Genomic DNA, 26,707 nt, shown 5'->3' with positions numbered 1-26,707 from the left:
GGTTATACCGTACCCTCATATAAATCCCTCCTGCTATCGCAGTCGGGATTTATATTCAGCCGGTATAACCCTCTGACTCGGGTTATATCCTCTACGTATCGGTGTACAAGAGTTTCACATCAGAGCCATACAACTCTTTCAGGTGATTGTAGTAAAAGTCATACATGAGTGTCTTTGAGAGATCCAAAATCGACATCCCAACATATATGGGCTTGTTGAGGACGACCTTTGTCCTGTTACTTTGTACCCCGACCAGGTCATCGTTGAAGATCACATGGCGGTTGTACGTTGGTTTGGCAACAAGCTGTTTGATTTTTTTCTCCTCACGACTTCTCAACACTTTTATGTTGACTCTCCTCCGAACGTTCTCCATAGTTTTCCCAAACACCGCATTATTCATCAGTTTATAGAAGTCTTTGGAGAAATCATCCGTTGCCTTCTTCCGGAGGTCTGTATTCTTCTCGATGTAGTTTCTCATCCACGGTGTCTGAGTAAATTTCAGAGCACGATGAATTTTGACACAACGTAGTCCGAGCTGAGTGTAGAGTTTCAAGTTTCGGTAATGGAGAACGTACTTTGTCTTGTCCCTCAAGTTTGGTACAAGTTTGAGAGCATCTACTCCGGAAGAATTGAGTTTATCAACAAGCTCCTGCTGGTATGAAGATAGCATGTCCTCATTGACGGAAAGACGTTCCGGAGCAACGGGATAATCGTTGTGCTCCTCATGAAGTTCGTGTGGATAATCCAGATCACATTCGACGATATACCCCGATGAGGAATCATCTTGAGTATTCAGTATCTTGTTCAGGAGTTTCTCTGATGGTTTCTCCCACCGAAAATCAGACACTGGGAGATGCTGTGACATTGCCCAACCATAGAGATTGTTGGCATCGAGATACTGGATAAATGACGATGGCTGATCAGCATCAAATTTCTCCTGATAGTGATTATTAGCAGCAGCATATCGTTGTGAGACCATCGACACACCACCTCTCATTCCTGATTCTACAAACAAGTGCTGATCATAGTCTGTTAGTAATTCCAAGGACACACCTGAGTACATCAACAGAGCATCCCAGGCAAATCCAGGCAGAGTGTAGTAATTTGCTGGATCCAGCTGATACGTTCTGACAGCTTCTACTCTGAAATTCTCAAAGATGTCAGCCAAGAGAAACACGTCGGTCTTGAGATACAAGTCGTGATAATCACCAAGAGTCTGACAGTCGAATTTCATCCACATTGTCTCAGCATGTTTGTAGTCATCATCACTCACCCCCTCATCAGACACTGAAGAATAGAACTTACTCTGTGCTGGTAGCTGAGTCTCATCGAACCTGGAGAAGCTGTTCATGTATTCATAGGGGTATACCCCTTTCCTCATCAACAGCTGATGGTTTGACAACGTCTTGGTGTGAGTGAATGACTCATCTGGTGTCGTTTTCACAAGTCTATCGAGTGACGCATTGAGAAACTGGCAGCTGTCGATGAACCGGAACTGTCTCCATGTGAATGAGATGAATTTCTCCATGTTGTTGGGAATGACTGATATCTCACCCACAGTTTTACTCTTACACACACCATCCTTATCCGTGTACGTGACGGTCTCAACATCTGTCTTTCCGATTGCTCCGATGAGATGATGACTGCCATAGCCTTTCAGGTTGTGAAAAACCACAGGGATGTGCTGCTTGTATGGATAAATTCTGAGTTTGATGTTACAGTCGTTGTGTGCGGCACCGCGGAAATCACCAGTGATGTGGTCGTGATCACGGACTCTGTCATCACCAAGTTTCTTTTTACAAATCCAACAGTCTTCTGTCTCTCTGAACAATTTTTCTTGATCCTTAGTGAGATCCATCGGTGCTGGATTATTGAGTGCTGATTGGATTTTCTTCTCCTCATTTTTGAGTTTATCAAAGAATACATCCATAGCATCAACACCCCGGTAGAAACACTGACTTGTCATCACTCCGTCAGAACGCACCACGACGTAACCAAAACCACAAGGAACATGCTGTGAATCCCAGCTGGTTTGTTGGCTTTTCACTCCATCAATTTTCTTGATCAGTGCCTCAGTGTCAGCATAGATTACATAAGGACATTGTAGCATTTTGTGATGATTAATGAACTTCAGTGTTGGTTGATTCCCATCTTCGTCCGGTTCTGGTAGTACCATGTGTGCTGATAATCCAGTGACATTATCACAATACTCCTGATGATTGCTCAGGGATTTCTCTGTGTTGTGTGGTTGGAGACATCTTGTACAGAAGAATTTCCTGGCTTTATGCTTTGACTGATCGTAGCACAATCTGCTGAAATCTTTGATCCAACAGTAGTGATTCTGATCTTCTTTTTGGTATAGTAGAAGATTGATTACTTTCTCACCTCTTTTCTTTGTCAGCAGTAGTGGATAGATCACGTTATCTTCATACCCAAAGACATTGATAGCTAGGCTGTTTTGCTTCTCGACTTTGGAAATCTGACTCAGTGGTGTTGGAAAATCGATTCCGAACAGATCAAGTTTGTTGCTATAGTCTGTATACTGAGTTACCCTGTCACTATGCTTCTTTGCTGGATACAGAGCTGAGAGCAGTGCCCACATCAGACATTTATCATCCTTATTCTTGACATTGATGATTGCCTTCTTTTTCTTGAGCTCGTTCGGTAAATCAATGTAGGATTTACCTCTCATTGGCTGATATGCTGCTACATCAACGTAAAATCCGACGATATGATTGATGTGCCAGTTTGATCCATTCTGTATCCACTTATCGATATTTCTATGAATTTGTGTATGTGCCGTTCGAATACCGTCATCAATCTCATGAGATGTTGTGACTGTCATTGGTCCACTTCTGAAGTATGGTGTGTCTGTGGTTGTTATGTCGTCTCCTTTCTCCATTTCTACTTGTAATGTCAGACTGACTTTCACACCTTTGAGATTTTCCAGTTCTTTCTGTATCAATGTTCTCAGTGGGATGTTGATACTATCAAAGAATATATACAGATCTGGATGATTCTCTTTCGGTTCATAGATGAACGATTTCAGAATCCCTTTGGGTACTGACTTTGAGACTGTGAACGGTGGTGTGACAATCGGTTTCCTCTTACGATTCTTCCGATTCTTCCGAATCTGTTGCTTGAGAAGTTCCCGATTCTTTCTTTGGTCTATTTTTTTATGAATCCACCGGAGTTGTTTCTCAGTCTTGAGTTTCTTCCCGTCATAGGTGATAGTGAGTTTGCTCAGGTCTCTCTCTTTTTTTCACAAGACACGCTCATCGGCATGTGTTCTCAGAAACAGGATTCAGACACGCTCATTGGCATGTGTTCTCAGTTTCTTGTTGTGAAACAGGATTCAGACATGCGCATTGTGGCATGTGGTCTCAGTTTCGTGAAACAGGATTCAGACACGCTCATTGACATGTGTTCTCAGTTTCTTGTTGTGAAACAGGATTCAGACATGCGCATTGTGGCATGTGGTCTCAGTTTCGTGAAACAGGATTCAGACATGCGCATTGTGGCATGTGGTCTCAGTTTCCGTGATTCGAACCCGTGACTCTCGATTTCTTATCCTGTGTGTAGATTTACCAACCAGGCTATCGGGGTCAAACACATATGGAGTTGTTTATGTCTATTAGTACTGATAAGCGTCCGAATCCGGTGCTGTTGACAGTTAGTAGGTCTACCCCGTGATTTTTTTCTACAAACAAATCTGCTGCTGTGATCCGTGATCACAACCAGCTGAGTTGATCAAACGGCACCCAGCTGTCGAATCTTGCCGAGTAGCCTTTCCACCTCACAAGGGCTTGTTTCTTCTTGTTGTCCTTTCGGAGCACTTTCTCGATCCGGTAGATTTCTTGAGTAGTTTTCTGGAGCTCTTGTTCATAGAACGACCCATCAACGGGTTCACCATCGAGGTCCTTGACAGAGTACGTATTGGGTCTGGTCGGGAGAATATCGGTGATCCTGAATACCTCCTCAGTCCAGTTCGGAGTGTATCCTTTCTCGAAATGTCGTTTCTGCTTCACCAGTCGGACGTGGTCATCTATCTGGAATTTAGTGGACCTGGATAGTGGAGATTTCTCACCCAGTGAGTCACGGATTCGATCAGCGTTCTTCTCCCGTGATGCCTCAGTTGGTGTCATCCGAACACCTCTGTGTTTTGTCGTGTTGTACTTCTCTACCAAATGTGGAAGGACATCGATGTACCTGCTGGTGGAGTTAGCACTGAAGTATTTCCACATCCTGGTTTTCAGAGTTCGGTTGAAACGCTCAACTACAACAGCCTTTCCTTCGTTGTGAGTGCTGTACATCGTGATCTGATTCTCATCAAGCCAGTGTTTGAACGTTCGATTATAGAACTCGGTACCCTGATCAACCCACAGCTTACGTGGTTTCCTGCTGCTAGTTTTCACGATGGATCGAAATGCTGATTGGATGTCAACACCTTTCTTGGATTCGAGTGGAACAACCCAAGCATATCGGCTGAACAGATCAATGACAGTAAGCAAAAATTTGATTTCATCATTGTATTTACGAAAAGCTGTCATATCCACGAGATCGGCGGACCAGATTTCATCAATCTCACTCACAGTCACTTGTCTCCTAGTGAAATTCACACGCTTTGGCTTGTGTAACTCATCAGCCAGATCATCAGTCCAGTTCCTATCTATTTTTTTTTTTTACTCCTAAACCTATCATCTTGAACAAACCAGACAGGAATCCACCTTCTCTGATTTCCGATTTCTTGATAAATTGTGAACACGATCGACCACATACTGAGCATTTACCCTTGACATATGGTTGACCAGTTGATGTGACTTCTCCTTGTATCCCTCTCATCTGTTGCTTTTTCTTACACGATAGGCAATGAACATTCATCTTAATCTATCTATCTACTTTTTTATTTCTCATGGATACAAAGATGTGCCAACAATCCCATATTTTCACAGTGATCTTCCAAGCTCTCATCAATCCTATCAACACTCACTAACTGGAAACTCCCATAATCCATTTTGTCAAGCTCTGCTTTTGTCAATGACATAAAAATCTGTGGATTATTGGTAAATATGTGGATGTTGATCGTGTCATGCTCCTGATCATCTTTCGTGAGTTCCAAACTCACCCCCAGAATATTGTCACGGAACTGTGGAATGTTGGAGAGAGAGTATCCAAACCCAACTGTCCCACGGCAGATTATGTGATACATTTTCATGTTTGTCTATCTATCTTTTTTTCTTTCTTTCCACCCATATCACCAATTATGTTATCTAAACTGTTCATACTATAGGGTAAGATCCAACAAGTTTGATAGAATTTGTAAAATCAATTACCTACAACGATGGCTGCGTCTTTCCCGAGTGACTATTTCTCCTATGAGGACTTTGACTATGAACCTGATACTCCTGATTGTGGTGATCCTTGGGAAGATATGGAATCATTTATTATTCACATTGATGAAAGTGAAGATGAGATGATTGATAGAATAATGATGAATGATTTAATGACCAGTGATTTATTTGATGATGTGTTTGAAAATGCTCTTGATGAACAAATGAATATCATCCCAAGCATTTTCCTGAGAATTTGTGAAAATCCAAAGTATGGAGGAATCTGTAGTTCCTTCACCAACAATCACCTGTTAGAGAAGTTTCAGGATGATATTGATGAATATTTGTAAGAAAAAATAGAAGAGAAGAGAAAAGAGGTGACCAACTCTCCTCATTTTTTTTCTACACCGAATTATCATCATAAACGGTTATTTGAATCCTGTTGTATAGAAGTATACCGATGAGAATTCCAAAGATTTTCTATCAGCAAAGATGACTTCTCCTTGTAAGATTTACAAACGTGTAAGCCAACACACCGATCAGGTATATGTGGGCTCCACTTGTCTACCACTGAAAAATAGGATGTATCTTCATAGATCCACTTTCAGAGCATATCAAAAAGGTAATCATAATTTTGTGACATCATTCATTCTGCTTGATCTCGGACATGTAGAAATTGTTGAGATTGACTCTCTATCAATGTTTGATAAAGATGAGCTTCAGAGGAGAGAACGATACTGGATCGAAAAATTGGATACCGTGAATAAAAACAAGCCTGGAAGATCAGCATCAGAGTGGTATCAAGATAATCACAAGAAAATCAGACAATATGCCAATGAAAGAATTGTCTGTGAGAAATGTCAGAAGTCTTATCCAAGAAACAACAAATCCCATCATGAAAAATCGATGTTCCACTAGCTCCGTGAATGATAAAATTGATGATGCTTATACAATGAATACCAAAAAAGAAAAAGGAACTAGTGAAAGAAAAAAAGGTTTTTGTGTTTTCCTTTTTTATCTCTTTTATCTCTTTTTTTCTTCCCCTTTTTTACAATACCAACTGCTCATTTTCTTGACTGGGATGCAGAGTGAAATCCAACAAGACATCAAGAGCACTTCTGCCTTTGTTTCTTTCTTCTATGAAATGTATACAGTAGTATCCACACAGGACACTATCATTCATCTGTATCTTTGATGAGTTACACCAACATTTTTTATGGTGCTTCTTCATCCACCCAACTACCTCCTCTGGTGGTGATAAGCCAAAGCTGTCAAAATATTCATTACCAAACACACAAACCCAGTGAGTACCACCACCGTCCAAGAAATCTTGGAGATTGATTACCAAACAATCCTTTGATGATAGAGGTTGTGGAAGCTGATCTTTGCTAAAAGTTCCTCTGAAATGTGGAATAGATCTCAGAATTTCATCAATGTCAAAGTTGGTCAGTGGTCTCACGTTCCTGGTAGACGTAACCCCTTTCCTTTTTGGTCTTTTTTTACCCCTCTACCCCTCCGTGTTCCAGGAAGTTGTAATCCTTCACCGGTGTTTCCTAAACCGATCATTTTCCCAGAGCTGGTGCTAACAATCCAGCTGCTAATGCTCCGAGAAACCCACCTTGCTTCTTGAGTTGAGTACTGGATAACTTGAGATCCATTCCTACTCCTTTTTGCTTGGATTTTTTGATTTTGGTAACCTGTCGGTTTGTGAGCAAAAGCATATCATTTCCGGATAACTGATCTTTTGTTAACCGGAGTGTGATTCCATCCTGAGCATGTCGGTTTGTGAGCAAAAGCATATCATTTCCGGATAATGTCGCAGTAATGTAGTTAGTGTGTGTTAGCATCCACCGATCACACTGCCATGTTTGCATCTGCCGCGCACCGCTGCATCGGTGCATTGTGCACTGCACTCACACTGCCAGCGCATAGATTCGGGCACGCTTGGCCTGACGTCACACAACTGCTTCCTTTGAACTTTTGCTCACTGCACTCACACTAGTACACTGCCAGCGCATGGATTCGGGCGCGCTTAGCCTGACGTCGTACAACTGCTTCCTTTGAACTTTCTCTTTCTTTCTTGCTGTTGGCTTCACTTCAAAGACTAGTCTAATTAGTGGTGACTTTTAGCTTGTGCCAGCACCAAATTTTCGACATTGGCATGGGTGCTGCGTGCTCCACACCGCCTCACGCTGGAAATCTGCACGTCCCAAAGTCGGTGCAGGATAGGATATTGCGAGGTGAGATTGTGGACTTCGACCAATTGTTGCCTGAGATCTTGGGGGCAGTTGATAGCAATAAGTCGTTCGAGCTCAGATCCAGTTCATCCGGGGGTGCACTGGAAGTCGTAGAGGTGAACACCACTCGCCCGGTTCGTAGACGTGTGCACGATATCGCCACTTGGTTAGAAGCATGGTCTCTGTATATGCATGTTGTGATCAGCAATGCACCCCACCGCACAGCAGAACTCCTGTCATACCAGTGCATGATCTTGGCGGCCAACAGGCAGTATTTTGCAGAGGCTTGGCTTATGTATGACCAGCAATTTCGAAGGCTTGTCGCTTCACAACCTGGCAAGCGCTTTGATACGATTGACATAAATACATGGCAGCTGTGCATCACAGGCAAGGCCAGGCATAGATGTCAGTCGTGCAGCCTTGTCCACCCAGCGGCTGCAAGCAACATGTGCCCTTTTCGTCCCAAACATGCACACCAAGCTCAAACATCATCATCCTCACTGCTCACCCGCAACAACACAGGTGCCGTCATCTGCCGAAACTTCAACCTTGGCAAGTGTAGCTGGTCAAATTGCCGGTTCTCCCACATCTGCAACCGCTGTGGCAAGGACCACCCCCGCAGCAAGTGTTCCGGCAAAGGTCAGCGACCAGCCCAGTAGTTCGGGATTGCAATCCCAGCCTGAGCAACCAATAACTGTTGCATGTGTACATAATTTTGTTCCCGCTCACATTAATAATTCCTCTGTACATACCCCTTTGCATGTCTCTCGTTTTGAGCTTCTATTGCGTCATCACCCCGATAAAGAATTTGCTTCCTATGTGCTAAACGGGCTGCACTACTGCGTTAGCATAGGTTTCACTGCTTCACGCGACGATGACATGAAACGTTTTAGAGTAGGATGCATGTTTTTCAGCTCCCGTTTTTGTATCGTTTTTAGGTTACTTTTGGGGTCTCTGACCCGGATTTTTTGTTGCAAGCATGTCTACAAACAGGGATTCCACGACCATGGCCGCAGTAGAGAGCGATGAGCACGAACAGCCGTGCGATGTCCCAGATAATCGTTTCCCTACGTCGAACTGCTGCCGCGATTTCCACAACGCTCTGGCGGTGATAATGGATATGCTTGATGTCGAAAGAAGTGCTGCTGCAGACCGTGAGAAAAGGCTGATAAGCCATATCGACCAGCTATCTAGGACCGTTCAGGAGCTATCCAGATCAAGCGCACTGAACATTCCAAGTTCAGGAAGTTCCGCCATTACGGTTGGAGATTCTCAGGCTCAGAGCAAGTCGCAAAGAAAGAGGCGCCATGCTACTAACTGCCCAACCGTTGAGTCCGAAACCAACCCGAATACCGTAGTAGATCTACAACTGACTTCATCTGGTCCGGCCCAGCAAAATGCTGCGGCCACGTGTCACATTCCAGTCGAGAGCGGACCTACCGTACCAGGACATGACCTCAGTGACCTGGATCATCACCAACGCGTGGGTGTCACGTCGAACGTTCAAACTGCTAGTAATTCGAACTCCAAGACCAACATTCAAACTTCAGCTAATGCAGCCAGTGCAGTCAGTGAGGCCAATTTGCCAGACGTCGATGACGACAGTGAAGATGCTGCCTGGCGTTTGGTGACAGCCAGGAAACCTGTCAAGAAAAGTGTTGTGTTTGTTGGCAATCTGCTGCGCGATGCCTCACCGGAGCAGCTAGCACGCTTCGTGGAGTGTCGCTCGTCGGAGTTGAAGACTCCCCCTATTAAAATTCTCGACTGCAAAGTTTTTCAGAAGCAAAAGTCGTCGTCTGCGAGACTGGTAGTCCACGCATCGTGCAGCAAGACGCTGTTGGATCGTCGCTTCTGGCCCAGACCACTCTATTCCAGGCAGTGGAATTTCGACAAGTACTCTGCCTCTGATGTCAGTGATGATACCACAGAAACCACAGCATGTGACGACACGCAAGCAAACTCGTCATCCCTTTCGGAAGTGGAAACAAATATGCACGCGCCCTCAGTCAGCGATGGCTCTGAAATCAACCATGCCTGCTGATGACCATGCTGCACACTGCCTTCTTGAATGTATGTAGTATCAGGCGCAAGACAGCCGAAGTGCAAAAGTTCTTGTCAAACAGAGGCATTCATGTCTTTGGTATGGCTGAGACTTGGCTCACTCCAGATATCTTGGACAGTGAACTTACTATCCCACATTTCAAGCTACATCGGAAGGATAGATTGCAGCAACGTGGTGGTGGTGTTGGGATATACTGCCACGAATCTGTTCTTGCGCGAAGACGCACTGACTTGGAGACTGACTTAGAGCTGCTGTGGATAGAAGTTAGCGTTTCCGGTGGCATAGTGCTGGTTGGATGCTGTTATCGTCCACCAGACAAACCTGTAGCATTCTGGACCTCCCTGGAGTCCAGCCTAGACGCATCAGTTCATGCACCAGGAAAGAAGGTTCTGGCAACTGTCATGCTGGGTGATTTCAACGTTGATATGAAAATGAACCAGTCGCCCATGGCCATACGAGTAACTGACTTGTTTAACAAATTTGGTATGACAAATTATGTGTCTTCACCAACACGTGCCACCACCCTTACTGAGTCAATCATTGATCTCTTCCTATCAACTTCCCCGCTGACGGGACCTTATGAGATAGCCTACCTAGACATTAGTGACCACTTTGCAGTACTTGGGAATCTCTCTGTGGCAGGGTTTGCACCAGGCCGTACTTCCAGCTACAGACCTACACGCCGCATCCATAAGATAAACTGGGACACCTTCAACAGCGATCTCAGTGCAGAGCAGGCCTCTCTGCTCGCCATAGATGATGTCAACACCCTTGCATCATCTTTCATCGCCTCCATAGTGTCAACATTGGATAAGCATGCACCCGTGCGGATGAGGCGAAATCGGGATAGACGTCCCTGCCCGTGGGTAACAGATGAACTTGTGGCCTGCGTACGGGAGCGAGACAGACTCCATCGACTGCTCATGAAGAACCGCTGCAATGATGATCTCCGCAGTCAACACCGCACTGCTCGTGCCAAGGCCAGGAAGCTGGACAGGAGCCTGAAGAACACGTATTTCATCCAGCAGTGCCAGACTTCTGACCAACGTAAACTTTGGTCAGTCATCAATACTGTGGTTGGCCGGAAGAAACAATCGCACACTGCTCAAGTACCCATATCGGATCTTAGCAAGCTGTTTGGTGACGTTGTCCATTATCCCCAGCGTCCTCCTCAGCTCTGTTCTCCCTCTGGTCCAATGGCGGAAGGGGCATTTACCGACTTCAGTGTAGTGACAGTCGAGGATGTGGCAAGCAGTTTGAAATCTGTCAACCCTTTCAAGGCAACAGGCAGTGACCAAGTTCCAAGCATCATCCTGCAAAAGTGTTATCCAGCCATTGCCCCCACACTTACACGCATCATTAATATATCCCTGTCCTCCGGTGAGTTCCCCCTGTCCTTCAAGTTGTCCCACGTCAGTCCGCTCTTCAAGAGTGGAGACCCAACTTTGCCAAAGAACTACCGCCCTGTGTCACTGCTCCCAGTTATCTCCCGCATCACAGAAGCATTTGTAAAAAATCAGATCACGCAGTACTTGGACTCCAAGCAACTTCTTCCGCCTACTCAGTTCGCCTACCGAAAGCTTCACTCCACAGAAGATGCCTTAACGTATGCTGTTGATCGATGGCAAATGGCACGGGCAGAGCGCAAGTATACCGGCATCGTGTTTGTCGACATGTCAAAGGCCTTTGACCGCGTCAGGCATGAGCGACTCGTTACCGAACTGTTTAAGCTAGGCATCTCGGGAACTGCACTCAACTGGTTCTGCAGTTACCTGTCTGGCCGGACACAGCAAATCAAATTGCAGGATCAGTTGTCAGGGACTGTTCCTTGCTCTCGCGGTGTTCCGCAGGGCAGTGTCTTAGGCCCACTCCTGTTTGTAATTTACACTGCTGACGTCAAGTCAACGATGCCTCCGGATGTGGCAGATCAGGAATTCGCTGATGACATCGCTCTCGATTGCTCCAACGCGTGTCCCAGGCAAGTCTGCGAGTCTCTGTCGTCTGCAGTGACCAACCTCGCCAAGTGGCTAGATGACATCGGCCTACTTCTGAATGCCCAGAAAACCCAAGTTCTGTTTGTAAAGCCAAGAGGCGGTGCTGATGTTCAAGAACATGTACGTTGTCGAGGACAATCCCTGGAATCAACAACATCTGCGAAATACCTGGGTGTTGTAATCGACAATGACCTCTCCTGGCAGCCACATATCAGCCATGTAACACGCAAGATCGGGCCAGTAATTGGACAGCTATGGCGACACGGCAGGTCCCTGAGCCTAAGAGCACGCCAAGTCTGGTATGTCAGCATGATACAGGCTCATCTATCCTATGGATCCAACTGTTTCTTCTCCAGTCTTTCCAAGCAGCTCCTGGATAAACTCCACCGCCTGTCAAAATCCGGTGTCAGAGCGACCCTGCAGCAAAGGACTCTGGTCCCGACTGCCCCCCTTCTGGAGCTACTGGGTGTGCCAAGCTTGCCACAGCTTCTCTTCCAGAAGCTTGCCATCTTCGTTTTCAAATGTTTAAATGACAAGACAAGTCCCCTGTTAAAGAATCTATTCGTGCCGATCAACGACCCTGCCACACCTCAGCTGAGGACGACACGGGGTCAAGTGTCAAGCCTGCTGAGAGTTCCGTTCCTCCCTGGTCCTGCTGGACGTCGTTCAATTCAGTTTGTTAGCAGCATTCTGTGGAATGCTCTCCCAGTTGCAGTCCGTACGGAAGGTGATTGGCAGACATTTAAAGCTCTAGCCACGGCTCTCGACTTGCCCAGCCTTTACCCATATTAACATTCTGTGTACCTAACTTCATGTCGAAATCCATTTTAACAATCCGCATATCTCTCCTCCTCCCCCCCCCCCTCCCTCTCTCTCTCTCTCTCTCTCTCTCTCTCTCTCTCTGTCTCTGACACACACACACTCTTCTCTCTCTCTCTCTCTCTCTCTCTCTCTCTCTCTCTCTCTCTCTCTCTCTCTATCTATCTATCTATCTCTCTCTCTCTCTCTCTCTCTCTCTCTCTCTCTCTCTCTCTCTCTCTCTCTCTCTCTCTCTCTCTCTATCTATCTATCTATCTATCTCTCTGTTGTTGTTAATGTTGTTGTTGTTGTTGTTGGTCATTTTGTGACAGCTTGTACAATTCCCTGTCCAGGTAGTAAAGCCGTCTCTCTCCTCTCTCCCTCTCTCTCTCTCTCTCTCTCTCTCTCTCTCTCTCTCTCTCTCTCTCTCTCTATCTATCTATCTATCTCTCTGTTGTTGTTAATGTTGTTGTTGTTGTTGTTGGTCATTTTGTGACAGCTTGTACAATTCCCTGTCCAGGTAGTAAAGCCGTCTCTCTCCTCTCTCCCTCTCTCTCTCTCTCTCTCTCTCTCTCTCTCTCTCTCTCTCTCTCTCTCTCTCTCTCTCTCTCTCTCTCTCTCTCTCTCTCTCTCTCTCTCTCTCTCTCTCTCTCTCTCTCTCTCTCTCTCTCTCTCTCTCTCTCTCTCTCTCTCTCTCTCTCTCTCTCTTGTTGTTGTTGCTGCTGCTGTGGTGTTGCCGTTGCTGTTGTTGTTGGTCTGTTGTTGTTGTTGTTGTTGTTGTCGCTGTCGCTGTTGTTGTTGCCGTTGCTGTTGTTGTTGTTGGTCATTTTGTAAGAGCTTGGACAGTTCACTTGTCCAGGCAATAAAGCAGTCTCTCTCTCTCTCTCTCTCTCTCTCTCTCTCTCTCTCTCTCTCTCTCTCTCTCTCTCTCTCTCTCTCTCTCTCTCTCTCTCTCTCTCTCTCTCTTTCTCTCTCTATCTATCTATCTCTCCTCTCTCATCATGCATGCGTCACACTCTCATGGAAATTTTTATTTTATTTTTATTTATTTTATAAGATTGCATGCTTCACACTCTCATGTAATTTTTCTTTCCTTTCTTCGTCTTTTTGTGAGAGCTTGGACAATTCACTTGTCCAGGCAAGAAGGCAGCAATGCCTGTTCATTCTGGCGAAGTAAAATAAAATATACCAACCAACCAACCAACGTTTCTGTCCAGTCTGCTAATCTGCCATCTTCTGCTGCTTGTGCCTCCTTTATTTCTGACCAGCTTAATGCTTCTTGCCAGCGTGGCGAAACTGCTGGTCCTTTTAGTGCAGCCCCGTTCACCTCCATGCGCTGCTCTGGTGTCGGCGCGGTACCGAAGAAGAACGGCAAGCTTCGTATGATTCACCATCTTTCTAGCCCCGCCGGTAATAGTGTGAACGACGGAGTTCCAGCTGACCAGTTTTCCCTGCACTACATCAGTATTGACGATGCAATCGAGTCTATTATGTCCTCACCTCAGCCGGTGTACCTCGCAAAGCTGGACATCAAAAGTGCATTCCGGCAAATCCCAGTTCGTGCTGAAGACCACTCACTACTCGGCATATTCTGGCAAGGCAACTACTATTACGAGCGGGTGCTACCGTTTGGGCTGCGCTCCAGCCCAGCCATTTTCGACTCCGTTGCCTCGGCCATAGAGTGGATTATCCGGAACCATTTCTCCATTGCCGACCTATTCCACTACTTGGACGACTTCCTAAACGTCACAACTGGCCATACTGTCGCCCAGCGTCAACTAGCAATCCTGCTGCGAGCCTTCATCTATTTGGGCGTGCCGCTAGCGCCAGCAAAGGTGGAAGGTCCCGCGAGATCACTGACGTTCCTCGGCATTATTCTGGACTGCGAGCGGCTCGAGGCCAGGCTCCCCATGGACAAGCTCAACGACCTCCGATCGCTATTGGCCAGCACGATCAACAGCCGGAAGATATCCCAACGCCAACTCGAGTCCCTATTGGGTAAGCTCTCGTTTGCTGCCCGTGTCATCACTCCAGGCCGTACCTTCATGCGTCGTCTGTGGTCCCTCTGCTCACGGTTTCAGCAACCACACTACTCAATAACTTTGACCCAAGAATGCGTGGATGACCTGCTATGGTGGATGAGGCTACTAAGTGAGTGGAACGGGAAGTCCTTCTTCTTGCACCCTAACTGGACCCCATCACCAGATCTCCAGCTATACACAGATGCAAGTGGCACTCACGGCTGGGGTGCTTACAACAACGGGAAATGGATTCAAGGTTCATGGAACAGTGCCCAGATGCTGCAGTCTATTGAGTGGAAGGAGCTGTTTGCCCTCGTGGCAGCCTGCGCCACATGGGGCGACGAATGGGCTAAGCTCCGGATTCGGGTACACTGCGACAACTCGGCGGTAGTGGACTGCATCCGTTCGGGCACGTGCAAAGCCCCAGCTGTGATGAAGTTGCTACGCGAACTGTTCTTCGTTTGCTATGAGTTCAACTTTCATGTTAGCGCTGTGCACATTGCCGGCTCCAAGAATGTCATTGCAGATTGCCTTTCTCGTTTTCTTATGCAGGAATTTCGACGTCATGCTCCGTTAGCGCGGCCGAGTCCAGATCGTGCTCGTCTTCCAGCAGTCTTGTGAGTGAAGTTACTAAGTACGCTGCCTGTGCAATTGCTGCTAATACCAGACGCACCTACTCTGCCGGTGGGCGTCGTTTTGTCAGTTTCTGCTCCCTTTGCAATCTGCAACCTTACCCAGCTTCTGATCTTACCCTCAGCTGCTTTTGCACTTTTCTTGCTCGCTCTGTCCGCCCTTGCACGATATCTGTTTATTTGCAAGCTGTACGGAATGCACACATTGAACAGGGTCTAGAGGATCCCCTGATCGAGACCTGGCTTCTCAAGAGAGTGTTGAAGGGTGTTCAGCGGTGCCATGGGACCGAGACAGTAAAGCCTAGATTGCCCATAACTATGCCAACTCTAAGGAAATTAGTCGATGCCTGTGATCACCTCCCCGTGTTGCCCGAGCATGACCGAGTTCTCTTCAAGTCTGCTGTACTGTTGGCATTCTTTGGTTTCCTAAGGTGCTCCGAATTTACAGAGGGCCTTACAAGAGAGTGTATCAGATTTGAGTCGGGCAGCATGACCATCCTGCTAAAGAGATCAAAGACAGACCAATTTGGAAAGGGAGTCCATATTGTCATTGGACCGGCCGGTCGCCCTTACTGCCCTGTGTATGCTATGCTACGCTACCTGGCGATGATTGGCAGTCGAAACGCATCCACTCCTCTGTATGTACTTGCCAAGGGTGTGCCGTTATCCAGAGCTGTTTTCACCAGTACTGTGCGCTTGCTGCTTGAAAAGGCTGCGGTGCCAAACATCGAACTCTACTCGGGGCACTCATTCCGAATTGGCGCAGCTACTACCGCTGCCATGGCAGGGATACCTGATTCGCTGATTCGTTCTGCCGGCAGGTGGCAGAGCGATGTGTGTCTACGCTATATGCGAATTCCAATGGAGACCAAGTCCAAGATCTCGGCTCAGCTTGCCTCAGTGAGTGACCTTATCTGATTCTTTGCACGGACAGTTTATGTTCCATCCCTGAAGTCCTAGCATAGGAATGTCACTGCTCGATAATTTCTTAATGCTGGGCGGGGGGTTGTTCGGGGATAGTGTTGCTGCTTTGTGGAGCTCTATCGCTCCTAACTGGTCACTTGCTTCGCTAGTTGCGGCTCTTCACGAGCCAGTTGTTGCCAATTGCATTGGCTTTGCCTTGCAACCCCATTGTGGCACAATGTGGGTTTATTGCGGCTCCTCGCGAGCCAGTTGCTGCCAGTGGCCTGGCATTGCTTTCCAGCTCTTCGAGCTTTTGCATTACAAGACCAGTTACTCGAAGCAGCACACTATCTCCAAAACAATTCCTTGTTGCCTTGGGCTGAGTATGAGTGTGTGAGGGATATGGTGCTAATGTCGCAGTAATGTAGTTAGTGTGTGTTAGCATCCACCGATCACACTGCCATGTTTGCATCTGCCGCGCACCGCTGCATCGGTGCATTGTGCACTGCACTCACACTGCCAGCGCATAGATTCGGGCACGCTTGGCCTGACGTCACACAACTGCTTCCTTTGAACTTTTGCTCACTGCACTCACACTAGTACACTGCCAGCGCATGGATTCGGGCGCGCTTAGCCTGACGTCGTACAACTGCTTCCTTTGAACTTTCTCTTTCTTTCTTGCTGTTGGCTTCACTTCAAAGACTAGTCTAATTAGTGGTGACTTTTAGCTTGTGCCAGCACCAAATTTTCACCCTCCATCCCTCCCATTTTATCATCTTGCTAATGGTACTATGGAACATTTAGCTCTATCGCTCCTAACTGGTCACTTGCTTCGCTAGTTGCGGCTCTTCACGAGCCAGTTGTTGCCAATTGCATTGGCTTTGCCTTGCAACCCCATTGTGGCACAATGTGGGTTTATTGCGGCTCCTCGCGAGCCAGTTGCTGCCAGTGGCCTGGCATTGCTTTCCAGCTCTTCGAGCTTTTGCATTACAAGACCAGTTACTCGAAGCAGCACACTATCTCCAAAACAATTCCTTGTTGCCTTGGGCTGAGTATGAGTGTGTGAGGGATATGGTGCTAACTGATCTTTTGTTAACCGGAGTGTGATTCCATCCTGAGCACTACCAAGTTTCTTCTTTTGGTTTGGAGTTAGCATCAATCCATATTCCACATACTGACCGATTCCCCGACCAGCTGTGGCTCTGTGTGTGCTTCCAGAAATAGCACCAGAAATACCAGCCAGTCCAAGTGTACCAAGGATGTTGGGAGCATGCTTGATCACAAGTGGAGATATCTTCCCAACCAATCTTCCGATCACAGAACCGATACTACCACCTTTCTTCTGTGTTAGTTCCTTTGTTAATAAAATCTCAATGTCCTTTTCCAACTCATTCATGGTTCCTATCTACTTTTATCTTTTTTCTTACACCACAACACTCATTTTGCCATTCATACCATTGAGTTTGAGATGACGTTCGGAGAGAATCAAACAGATGGTTTGGTAAGAAGCAGCTGTACCAGTGGGAAACTCAAACGGTTTTCCAAGTCTCCATCGAGGTTCGATATCAGCAGAGCTGTTCCTCAGCTTCTCCTTATGCTTACTCACATCTACATGAATGATGGTGTATAAAGAGGCAAAATCCTCCACACTTACCTGACTTCCACTGTCTGTGTCAGCATATTTTTGGATGGCTTCTTGGAAAAGCATGTATGCTCTTGTATAATTCCGAGTAGCTGGACTGAAATTCATTTCCAAATCACGTTCTGGGAATCTATCGCTGTTGATGTACACAGACAAGCTTCTGAGGTCAGCATTATCGAAAACCTGGTTGTTCTGTTCTTCATTCCCACTTCGATTGGCTGCTTGGATGGCAAAGAAGATATGAGTTGGGAGTTCCTCATTGCTGTGAGTAGTCACTCTCCAGGATGGATTTGTCTCCGTTGATCCATACTGATTTCTATAAACCCGGACTTGCTCGAAGTACAGATCTCGGAGGGTGGACTTAACCAACTTACTTTCAATCTTACTAGCTAGTTGGAGTGATGGTCTCACCTTTGGTATCCACAAAGAAAGATGTTTGATGTCAAACCTTCCTGGATCAACACCATTTGCTCTGTGAATGTAGTTGGCTGATGATTCTCTGGTAAGATTGAGTGTATGCTTGACTCCCATGAATACCGTATCAATATCTTTACAAAAACCCAACAGTGATGATAAAGGAAGCAACATGGTTGTATCCTTATTTCCAGTCGTGATGAGTTGTCGGGCTCTGAATCCGGTATTGTAAGCAGGATTCTTTAGAGCTCCTGTCTGAAAATTATCTCTGAAATTTTTTTCCAGTAAGTGCTGTTACGTCTGTGATAGGATTTACTGGTAACAATGCACCTGAATCCCTAAACTCATTAGGAGATGCTTGTCCAGTTCCTGTGTCCTTGTACCAGAGCATGTTGGTAGCAGAACTTCTCCCATAATCATCACTAAACTGGACCAAATTGAAAATGGTAGAAGCTTGTGGTACATGACTATCAACTCTCTCTACCATATTGGTGTCAAGTTGATACTCAACAGTCTTGAAGAGTGACCATCCGTTGTTGGAAAGAGTGATGACATCATCAGGACCATAATTGGAACCATCTGCTGCTTTGACGAGACGTCCACGAACCTCAAGCAGTGCTTTGTGAGGAAGGAGGTACTCATCAAGATCCTTGGTTTCTATGATATGCTGATCTTTATTCATGTCATTGCTGTTCCTGGGTAGATATTCTATATACTCATACTCAGTTGTTGATTCATCCTTTGGTGGGTCTGTGAAAAGATCGAAATGTGGACTTGTGCAAGAGGCCATAGTTTCTACCTATATATTTTTTTAGTGCAATAAGGAGTATAATCGATGCAGACATGGCCAGACAACAACGAGTTCATGGAATTTTTTTAAGGATTTTTATGTTATTCAAAATCGATTTTCGTGTTCCGCTCATCAGTGAATAGTATCGGAACTGAGGGTACTGTGTACAACAATAGAACATTTTATAACAGCATAATTAATTAAAAGTGTGAACAACAAAGGAAGTGCTACAGCATTGCATAATAGGTGTAAAACATAGTGCTAACGTATATACCTGAGTGCAGCCACAAAGCAAGAGGTGATACAGTGCAACATGACACAACATTTACATCTGATAACCAGCTACGAGAACAACTTTAGCGCGACTACATGCTTCTTTTGTTATCAAAGAACAGGATTATGCACACGAATACATACAGCTTCCAGAACCTTCAACTGCTTAACATAACTTGCACGGCACAAAACAGAAAAGTGAGAATCATCGTACACACCAAGACAATCTGGACGTGATAACAAGTGACAAAATACAGCTGACTTTTTGCTCACGTCGCTCTCTTCCATCTCATCCCGCTCCTTTCCTTCGACCTCCTCCGCCTTATCCTCGTCCTCCTTCTCATCTTCATCATCATCGTCCTCATCACCACCATCATCATCATCAGTCACGTCCTCATCATCCGTTTGATGCTCAGTCTCACTGCACTCCTTATCAGCCTCCAACATGGCTCCATCATCTCCACCAGCATCACAAGTCGTTTGACCGCTGCTCCGCGTCACCGTTGCTGGGTTCTCTGCTACTGCACACCCATTTCCACTGTCCATTTTGCGTGAGCCAAGTCCATTCCGTGCATAAATTTCAAGTGAATAGTTTGCTGTGCTTCTTCTGGGTCTATGGGTGAGGATATTGGTTTCATTTTGGTTTGTCGATGATCTCCCTCTCTGTCCAGACACAGTCGGCACCGTGGATCCCAGCACCGGGGGGACCACCGTCTCGGTAGTCACCAAAGGTAAAGGGGGTGGCTCAGGCGGAGGCAAGGGCAACTGCCGAGGTGAAGGTTCAGTGTCTCTCGGTGGCCCCTCCTCCATTCCAGGACGATGATGTTGTGCTAGAGTAGGCTCCGCTGCCGTTTGCAGTGGGTCGAGAAGTGGTGGCCAGGTCCATGATGGCAAACCCACCCCCGCCCCAGCCACCCACGGCACCCCAGGTGGTGGGGCCGGTGGTGGCACGGGAACAGGCGGCGCTGTCGGCACAGCGTGTTTGTCTACTGAGCTAAAAAAAATTCCATGAACTCGTTGTTGTCTGGCCATGTCTGCCTCGATTATACTCCTTATTGCACTAATAAAATTGCTTTCTCCACGCCGACTCTTTATATATTTTTTCTTTTTCTTTTTTTCTACAACCTCTTCATTCCTGAACCAGCAATGATGTTTGATAGGATAGCTCTCTGATTATCTTGGAGAAGCTCTTTACTCTTATCCAACAAAACTCGTTTGATGTCCTTGTTGTTTGATAATTGATTGATGGTATCTCTAACATGTGGATTGATAGCTTTGTCTTTACCAATAGTTGTAGCAAGCTGCTTAGCCTCTTTCTTTACTTTCATTTTTACTGCTTTTCTGTCACCCTTAGCAAGATCTTTTGCCAAATCAAAGACCATGTCTGGAGTGATCTGCTCTTTTGCTGCCTCCAAAGCTTTCTGAGCTGTCATTTTTCCTATGGATTTAACCTTTGGTGCTAAGATTTTGCTGGTGTTGTATAGTACACCTTTGGCTTTGTTGTATAGATTCCCAAGAAGACTTCCACCGATAACCTTCTGTCTGGTAAGCTGGTTTCGTTTCAAGAACATGATGTCATCTATCTAGTCTTATTTTCTTTCCCGGAGATGAAGACTGAACGTGGTTCTTTCACTGTTGAGGTTCAGTTCCTTTCCATCTTGATCAGTTATCCTCATTATTACATCTGATATTCTGTCAGTTTTCGTCAATGGTAAAAACGTCTTCTCATTCGGTTGGATGTTGAGTTGGAATCCAGGAGGTTTATCCGGTGAAAATGAGTAAATGACATCACCAGTTCTACCATTGAGGTATGCCTCACTTACCAAACTACAGTGAATGAGGATGTTGTGAGTGTCAGTGATATTCACAATGAAGTCAGATGTAGAAGTTGTATCAACCAGTTTATTTGAAAATCCGAGTACAGGAGCAAGTGATGATGGGATGTCAAAGTCAACCTTGTATCCATGTTTGAGGTAAATTTCACTGTGTAGAGTGTTGAAGTTTGGCTCAATCGTTATCCCGTCCTCATTTTCGATTTTTCTCTGGATATATCGATTGATGTCAGTCAAATTGTAAGCACCTCTTGGAATGACATGAGTTTTCCAGGCTTTCCCATCAAAAATCCGAATTTGGTTGTTTGTGATGTTGATGTTGAACCAACTATACGAGATGGTAGAATTGATCAGAGCAATTTCATAGGTCTTCTTTTCATCAAGTAGTAATGGAGGGCTGAAAGATGCTTGGAAGTTTTGACTTGTCCCTGTGATTTGTGAACTGTGACTGTCAACAAATAGAATGGTTTCCATGGTTCTATCTATACATAAGATTTATATATCTTCTTGTATTCACTCTTTTTTATCACTTTATCATTCAACAAACGGTCCAAGATCTCAACTAGTTCATTAATGACTTTCTTTGATGTATTTCCTGCTTCTCGGGAAGCGCAAAGTAAACTCAGTAGTTTCACTAACTCATCATGTGATTTGTAAAATCTGATTCCACTACCTTTCAAGGGTTCATAGCGTGTGTGGAAGACTCCGTCCGATACAGGAAACCCAAAGGCATATGATTCTTCATCTTCCGGAGAGCTGTCTCTATCACTAAACCCTCGGAAATATGCTTCTGGAGTTGGGTATTCTGGACTTTTTGGATTGATACCTTTCTTTTTGTTTCTTCTCTTTTTCTTAGTGGACTGTGGTGATGATTGAGTTGCTCGATCTGCTTTCTGATCTTGTACTGGTTTCACTCTACTACCGTTAGCACTGATCATGAAGTCTATCCATCCCCTCACCTTGTCTATGGAATCTATCACAAGTTTATTGTTTCCATCTTTATTACTTGCTGAACTAGGGCGCAGTTGTGCCCCTCTTATTCTTCCAAGAATATTCTTCATTTCTTTCAAGTCCTCACCTTCTTTGATCTCTCCTGCTGATGATATTGGATGATTACCCCCCTTATACTTATTGATGAGGTCAATATCACTCTGGTTGAATGAGATATTAGTTTCTCTGATCCGAGAAGTTTCACCACCCGGTTCTGGAGTGCTACTTCGGATGGGTTTGATGAATGAACCCACCACGGATGGAATTTGATGGAGGGCTGATGTGATTGCTGCTTGGTTAGTCTGAAGTTGTCCAAGGAGCGCATCCTGCCGTTTATCGTATTCCTCACTTTGTTTTGTTAAATTTTTAACAACAGGTTTTTGGAACTCTTCTACAAACTCCTCCTGCTGTTGCTTGCCGATCCTTTTTTTCCAGTTGACGTTGCTTGAGAATTTCTCGATTTTTGAGAAAGGTGTCAATGACCTCCTTCCTATGTTCAGGATTTTCTACTTGTGTAAAACGTGGCATGCTTATCTACCAATACTAGGGCCGAAACGATTATACCGATTACTCGTATATCACTCGTTATGGATGAAATCGATAATCGTTATGATCGATAACGATTATGACTGTACAGTGCGAGACCGGTCATGACGTCAGTGCATGCAGACCATGCATGGCATCATGCACGCGCGTCATGCGCACAAGTACATGAACGTCGAAGTAGACGTGCATGAAGCCGTAGGTCCGTACAATCATTGCGAGCTTGATCCTTTTTGGGTAGTCGTACAAGTCACTACATTCATTGCACTAGTCAGCGTAGCCGGAAAATGTAACAACCGGAAAGTTTCATTACTGTTAGGTTGTAGCGAAACTGTGAGTGTGGCTGCCGTCCTTCTAATTTGTTCAGTTCTTGTCAAAAACTTAGTTAGTTTCGATTTTTTTGGCGAGGAGAGCAGTGACAATGCTGCCGCCTGGAAAAGCGAAAGTTAGTCTGACCAAGAGATCGCCAGCGTGGGCATATTTCGAGGAAGCTGATAGCGTAGCGAGATGCAGTTCATGCAGCCGCGAGTTCGTCCGTCAAAGCGGCACAACCAACTTGTTCCAGAACCTGATTTCTGCTCATAAAGACCAGTACGCCGCTGCGGTAGGGAAAGGATTAGCAACCCAGTCGACAACAACGGCGACTACCAGCAATGTTGAGCGCAGTGACAATGCGACGAGCAGTGCTGGAATGAAGCCCGTCATGTCGTTCTTCGGCACAGATAACTTGCAAACGTGCGACAGCAGGCGCTCAGGCATGTTGACGGAGTCGATCATCGACTGGATTGTCGATTCCAGTCGACCCTTCTCCATTGTAGATGACAGACGACTGATCGTTGATGTTTAATGGCAGAGGAACACTGCTCATATCACGTTGCAAATTTCATTTTGGTCTTTTTGGGGCCTGTGTGGATCTTTCACCCATACGTACCTGTATATAGTTGAACAAATTTAATTGTTTTTGCTGTATACTGATGTCCAACATGACACGTATAAAACTTGTTCGGAAAATCGGTAAAACCAATAAATCGATCGTTAGTGTTATTGGTTAATCGTTAAGGCAAAATGGGCAATCGTTTCGGCCCTAACCAATACCTTTTTTTTCTTATCACTTCTCAAAGAACCTATCGAATCCACATCGGTACATCTCTGGCTGATATGTTGCTGTTTTATCAAGCATGAAAAATGAATGTGGTTTCTCTGTTGCCATTTCATAGGCCTCCGCAAACTCGGTTTTCTTAAGATTTTTGGAGTGATCATGTGCTAGACATTGGACATCTCTGTTGTCTAAGCCCTTGTACAGGAGGAAGCACTTGGTATTCCTCCGGATATATTTCGGTACATCATAGTATGATTGACAAAGATATATACAGTTACATTTCTTGTTCCGAGAAAGACTGAAGTATTCCATCACTTTTGTCATGTGCTTTTTGTCAATCTTGATGTCATCAAAAAATATCACCTTATTTTCCTGATCATCGAGATCCTCCACTGGACAAACCTTGTCTGGTTGTTCAATGATAAGTTTACCAGGAGATATTCCGGAGAATGAATTTGAAGACACCACTGCAGCTGTACTTATGGTTGATAAATATGGTGGTAAAGACACACCTGGCAATATGGCGGTAAACACACGCCTGCCCACACACGCTCTCTAGGCTGCAAAGTTCTGGCACAGAGCTCTCTTTCTCACCACCACCACCATCAGTTCGCGCCTGGCGCCTGGTCGATGCATGGTTGGCGGTATCCGGCATAGCAGGCTGGTACATCAAGTAGTGCATGGCACATAGCAGATGACACAGCAACGACATAGCTCGATTGCGACGTACGTTTCGTCCCCGCTGGACTCATCAGGCAATCTTCTTCTTGGATGTCTTCACACGGAGCTTGACTCGGGAGAATGAATTTGAAGACACCACTGCAGCTGTACTTATGGTTGATAAATATGGTGGTAAAGACACACCTGGCAATATGGCGGTAAACACACGCCTGCCCACACACGCTCTCTAGGCTGCAAAGTTCTGGCACAGAGCTCTCCTTCTCACCACCACCACCATCAGTTCGCGCCTGGCGCCTGGTCGATGCATTATCAACCATAAGTACAGCTGCAGTGGTGTCTTCAAATTCATTCTCCCGAGTCAAGCTCCGTGTGAAGACATCCAAGAAGAAGATTGCCTGATGAGTCCAGCGGGGACGAAACGTGCGTCGCAATCGAGCTATGTCGTTGCTGTGTCATCTGCTATGTGCCATGCACTACTTGATGTACCAGCCTGCTATGCCGGATACCGCCAACCATGCATCGACCAGGCGCCAGGCGCGAACTGATGGTGGTGGTGGTGAGAAGGAGAGCTCTGTGCCAGAACTTTGCAGCCTAGAGAGCGTGTGTGGGCAGGAGATATTCCATTGTAAAACCCATCAAAAAGTTGATATTTTGGTTGTTGAGGATTTATTGTGTAAAGAATGACCTTATCACAGTTCAACCATGATTGTAGAATCATATTACACAGGGTGTTTGTCTTCCCACATCCCGTTTGTCCAATCATCATGTAGTGACAATCAGGAAGCAAGTAGTGATGCTTTGTTGGTTTATCCTTGTGCTCATCAAAGTTGATCATTTCCATGGTTTATACCTATAAAGGATCATTTTTATTGTTCCCACACTCTCAAGAAAGAATATATAGATAGATAAGGAAGATGAGTTCAAAATTTGGAACAGCCTTGGAAGCTAATTCGATCAATCTTGATTCCTATGCCAAAAAAGGGAGTTATTTGTCATCAGTGAAGAAAAGCTGGATAAAGCTGGTGGAGATGTGGAGGGACATATTGACATGAACTATCATAGCATCTGCTTTCTTGGTTATGATGGAATATGTACCACTTGTGCGGCACCAACTGGGTGGGTTACAAGTGAGATAGGAAAAGTGGATACTTCATTGAGGAAGCATGTTGATGATGATGAAACACGACTGAAGGTGAGTGGCACACTGAAAATGAAAGGAAATCTTGACATGGGTGGAATGGAAATTGTAAATGTGAAGCAACCATCAAGAAGTACATCTGTGGTAACATCAGAATATCTCAACACAGCACAAAGTCGGACTCTCTGGACTAGTGGGCTCAACCAGATGAAAGGAAATCTTAACATGGGGTTGAAACACATCATCAATCTCCGAGACTCAACAGAGGATGACTCAGCAACAACAAAGGAGTATGTTGACAGAAAGGATGGAAAGGTGAAAGTCAAAAAAATGAAGAATATCATCCCGAGCTCTTCAACCACTCCACCAGAAGCCACACTTCATGTCTTTCCTATTTACAAAAGTCCAACCAACAAACTGATTGTCATTGAGGATCTCTTCATAGTCGGACAAGAAACAAGTGGTAGCAGAAGACGTTTTCATCTATCATATCGAGATGTGTTGGGAGAAAAAGCGGTAATCCGATACATTACTGAACATGATATAACAACGGCATATCTGACCTTCATCAACAACACATTGACATTACCAACTGTGAGTGGATACAATCTCATTGATGAATGGGAGCTGGTTTATCATGAGTACTGAAAATCTTAACTATATGTAGATAAAAAATGGAAATACCTCATTTGTTAATACTGTTGACCATGCTACCATTTACTCTTGGTTGTATTCTTGATCCGTTGGATAAGGATGGACTCTGTTTGACAACGAAACCTCCTACTGTCATCCAAAGTGAAAGACCAACTCCGGTTGACATCCCTAGTGAAACATCACCACCAACAGATCATATCACTACACAATCACCTTACGATCAGACGAAACCAGTAAACGGGGATAACCCTCATTTGACAGACCCCAATCTTTAAGTTTTATCTCTGATTGTTATTCCTATAGTTGGTGCTGTTGTATATATCATAAAACGTTCCAGCTGTTCGATGAGTGTTGACCCTGAAAATGATCCAAGAAATTTACAACATCAGCCTAGGTTAGATTTTGATCCGATACCATTATCAGATGGGCTTGGTACAATAAATCTACCAAAATCACCTTCAACCTTTGATGTAACTGGTATAGTCTGATGGAGAGAAAGAAAACGGTTTATGATAGAGTAAAAATGAATAAATTGATGATCTTGATAGGAATTGCTTTTCTAGCTCATTGTGTCAGAGTGAATGGGTTGGTAATAAACAAATGTTGGGAAGAATATTCATTCTGGATTTGTGTTCCGCTTACACATCTTAGTCCACCTATTAATGTACCAGCAG

At 45.2% G+C, this 26,707-nt stretch overlaps 2 protein-coding genes across 2 annotated transcripts; one reads left to right on the top strand and one right to left on the bottom strand.

The window, feature by feature from the left end:
• Positions 1-91: 91 nt before the first annotated feature.
• On the bottom strand, positions 92-2,902 carry LOC135812976 (uncharacterized). The gene has a single exon (XM_065326195.1). It carries the CDS (start codon positions 2,900-2,902, stop codon positions 92-94), a length of 2,811 nt encoding a protein of 936 aa, XP_065182267.1.
• A 12,661-nt stretch (positions 2,903-15,563) lies between these two features.
• On the top strand, positions 15,564-15,992 carry LOC135812975 (uncharacterized). The gene has a single exon (XM_065326194.1). It carries the CDS (start codon positions 15,564-15,566, stop codon positions 15,990-15,992), a length of 429 nt encoding a protein of 142 aa, XP_065182266.1.
• The last annotated feature ends 10,715 nt before the right edge of the window (positions 15,993-26,707 follow it).

The sequence above is a fragment of the Sycon ciliatum genome, chromosome 3 (assembly GCF_964019385.1).
Source record: "Sycon ciliatum chromosome 3, ocSycCili1.1, whole genome shotgun sequence".
Lineage (NCBI taxonomy): Eukaryota > Metazoa > Porifera > Calcarea > Leucosolenida > Sycettidae > Sycon > Sycon ciliatum.
Note: the sequence above shows the minus strand (reverse complement) of the source record. Positions and strands in the feature narration are given on the sequence as shown.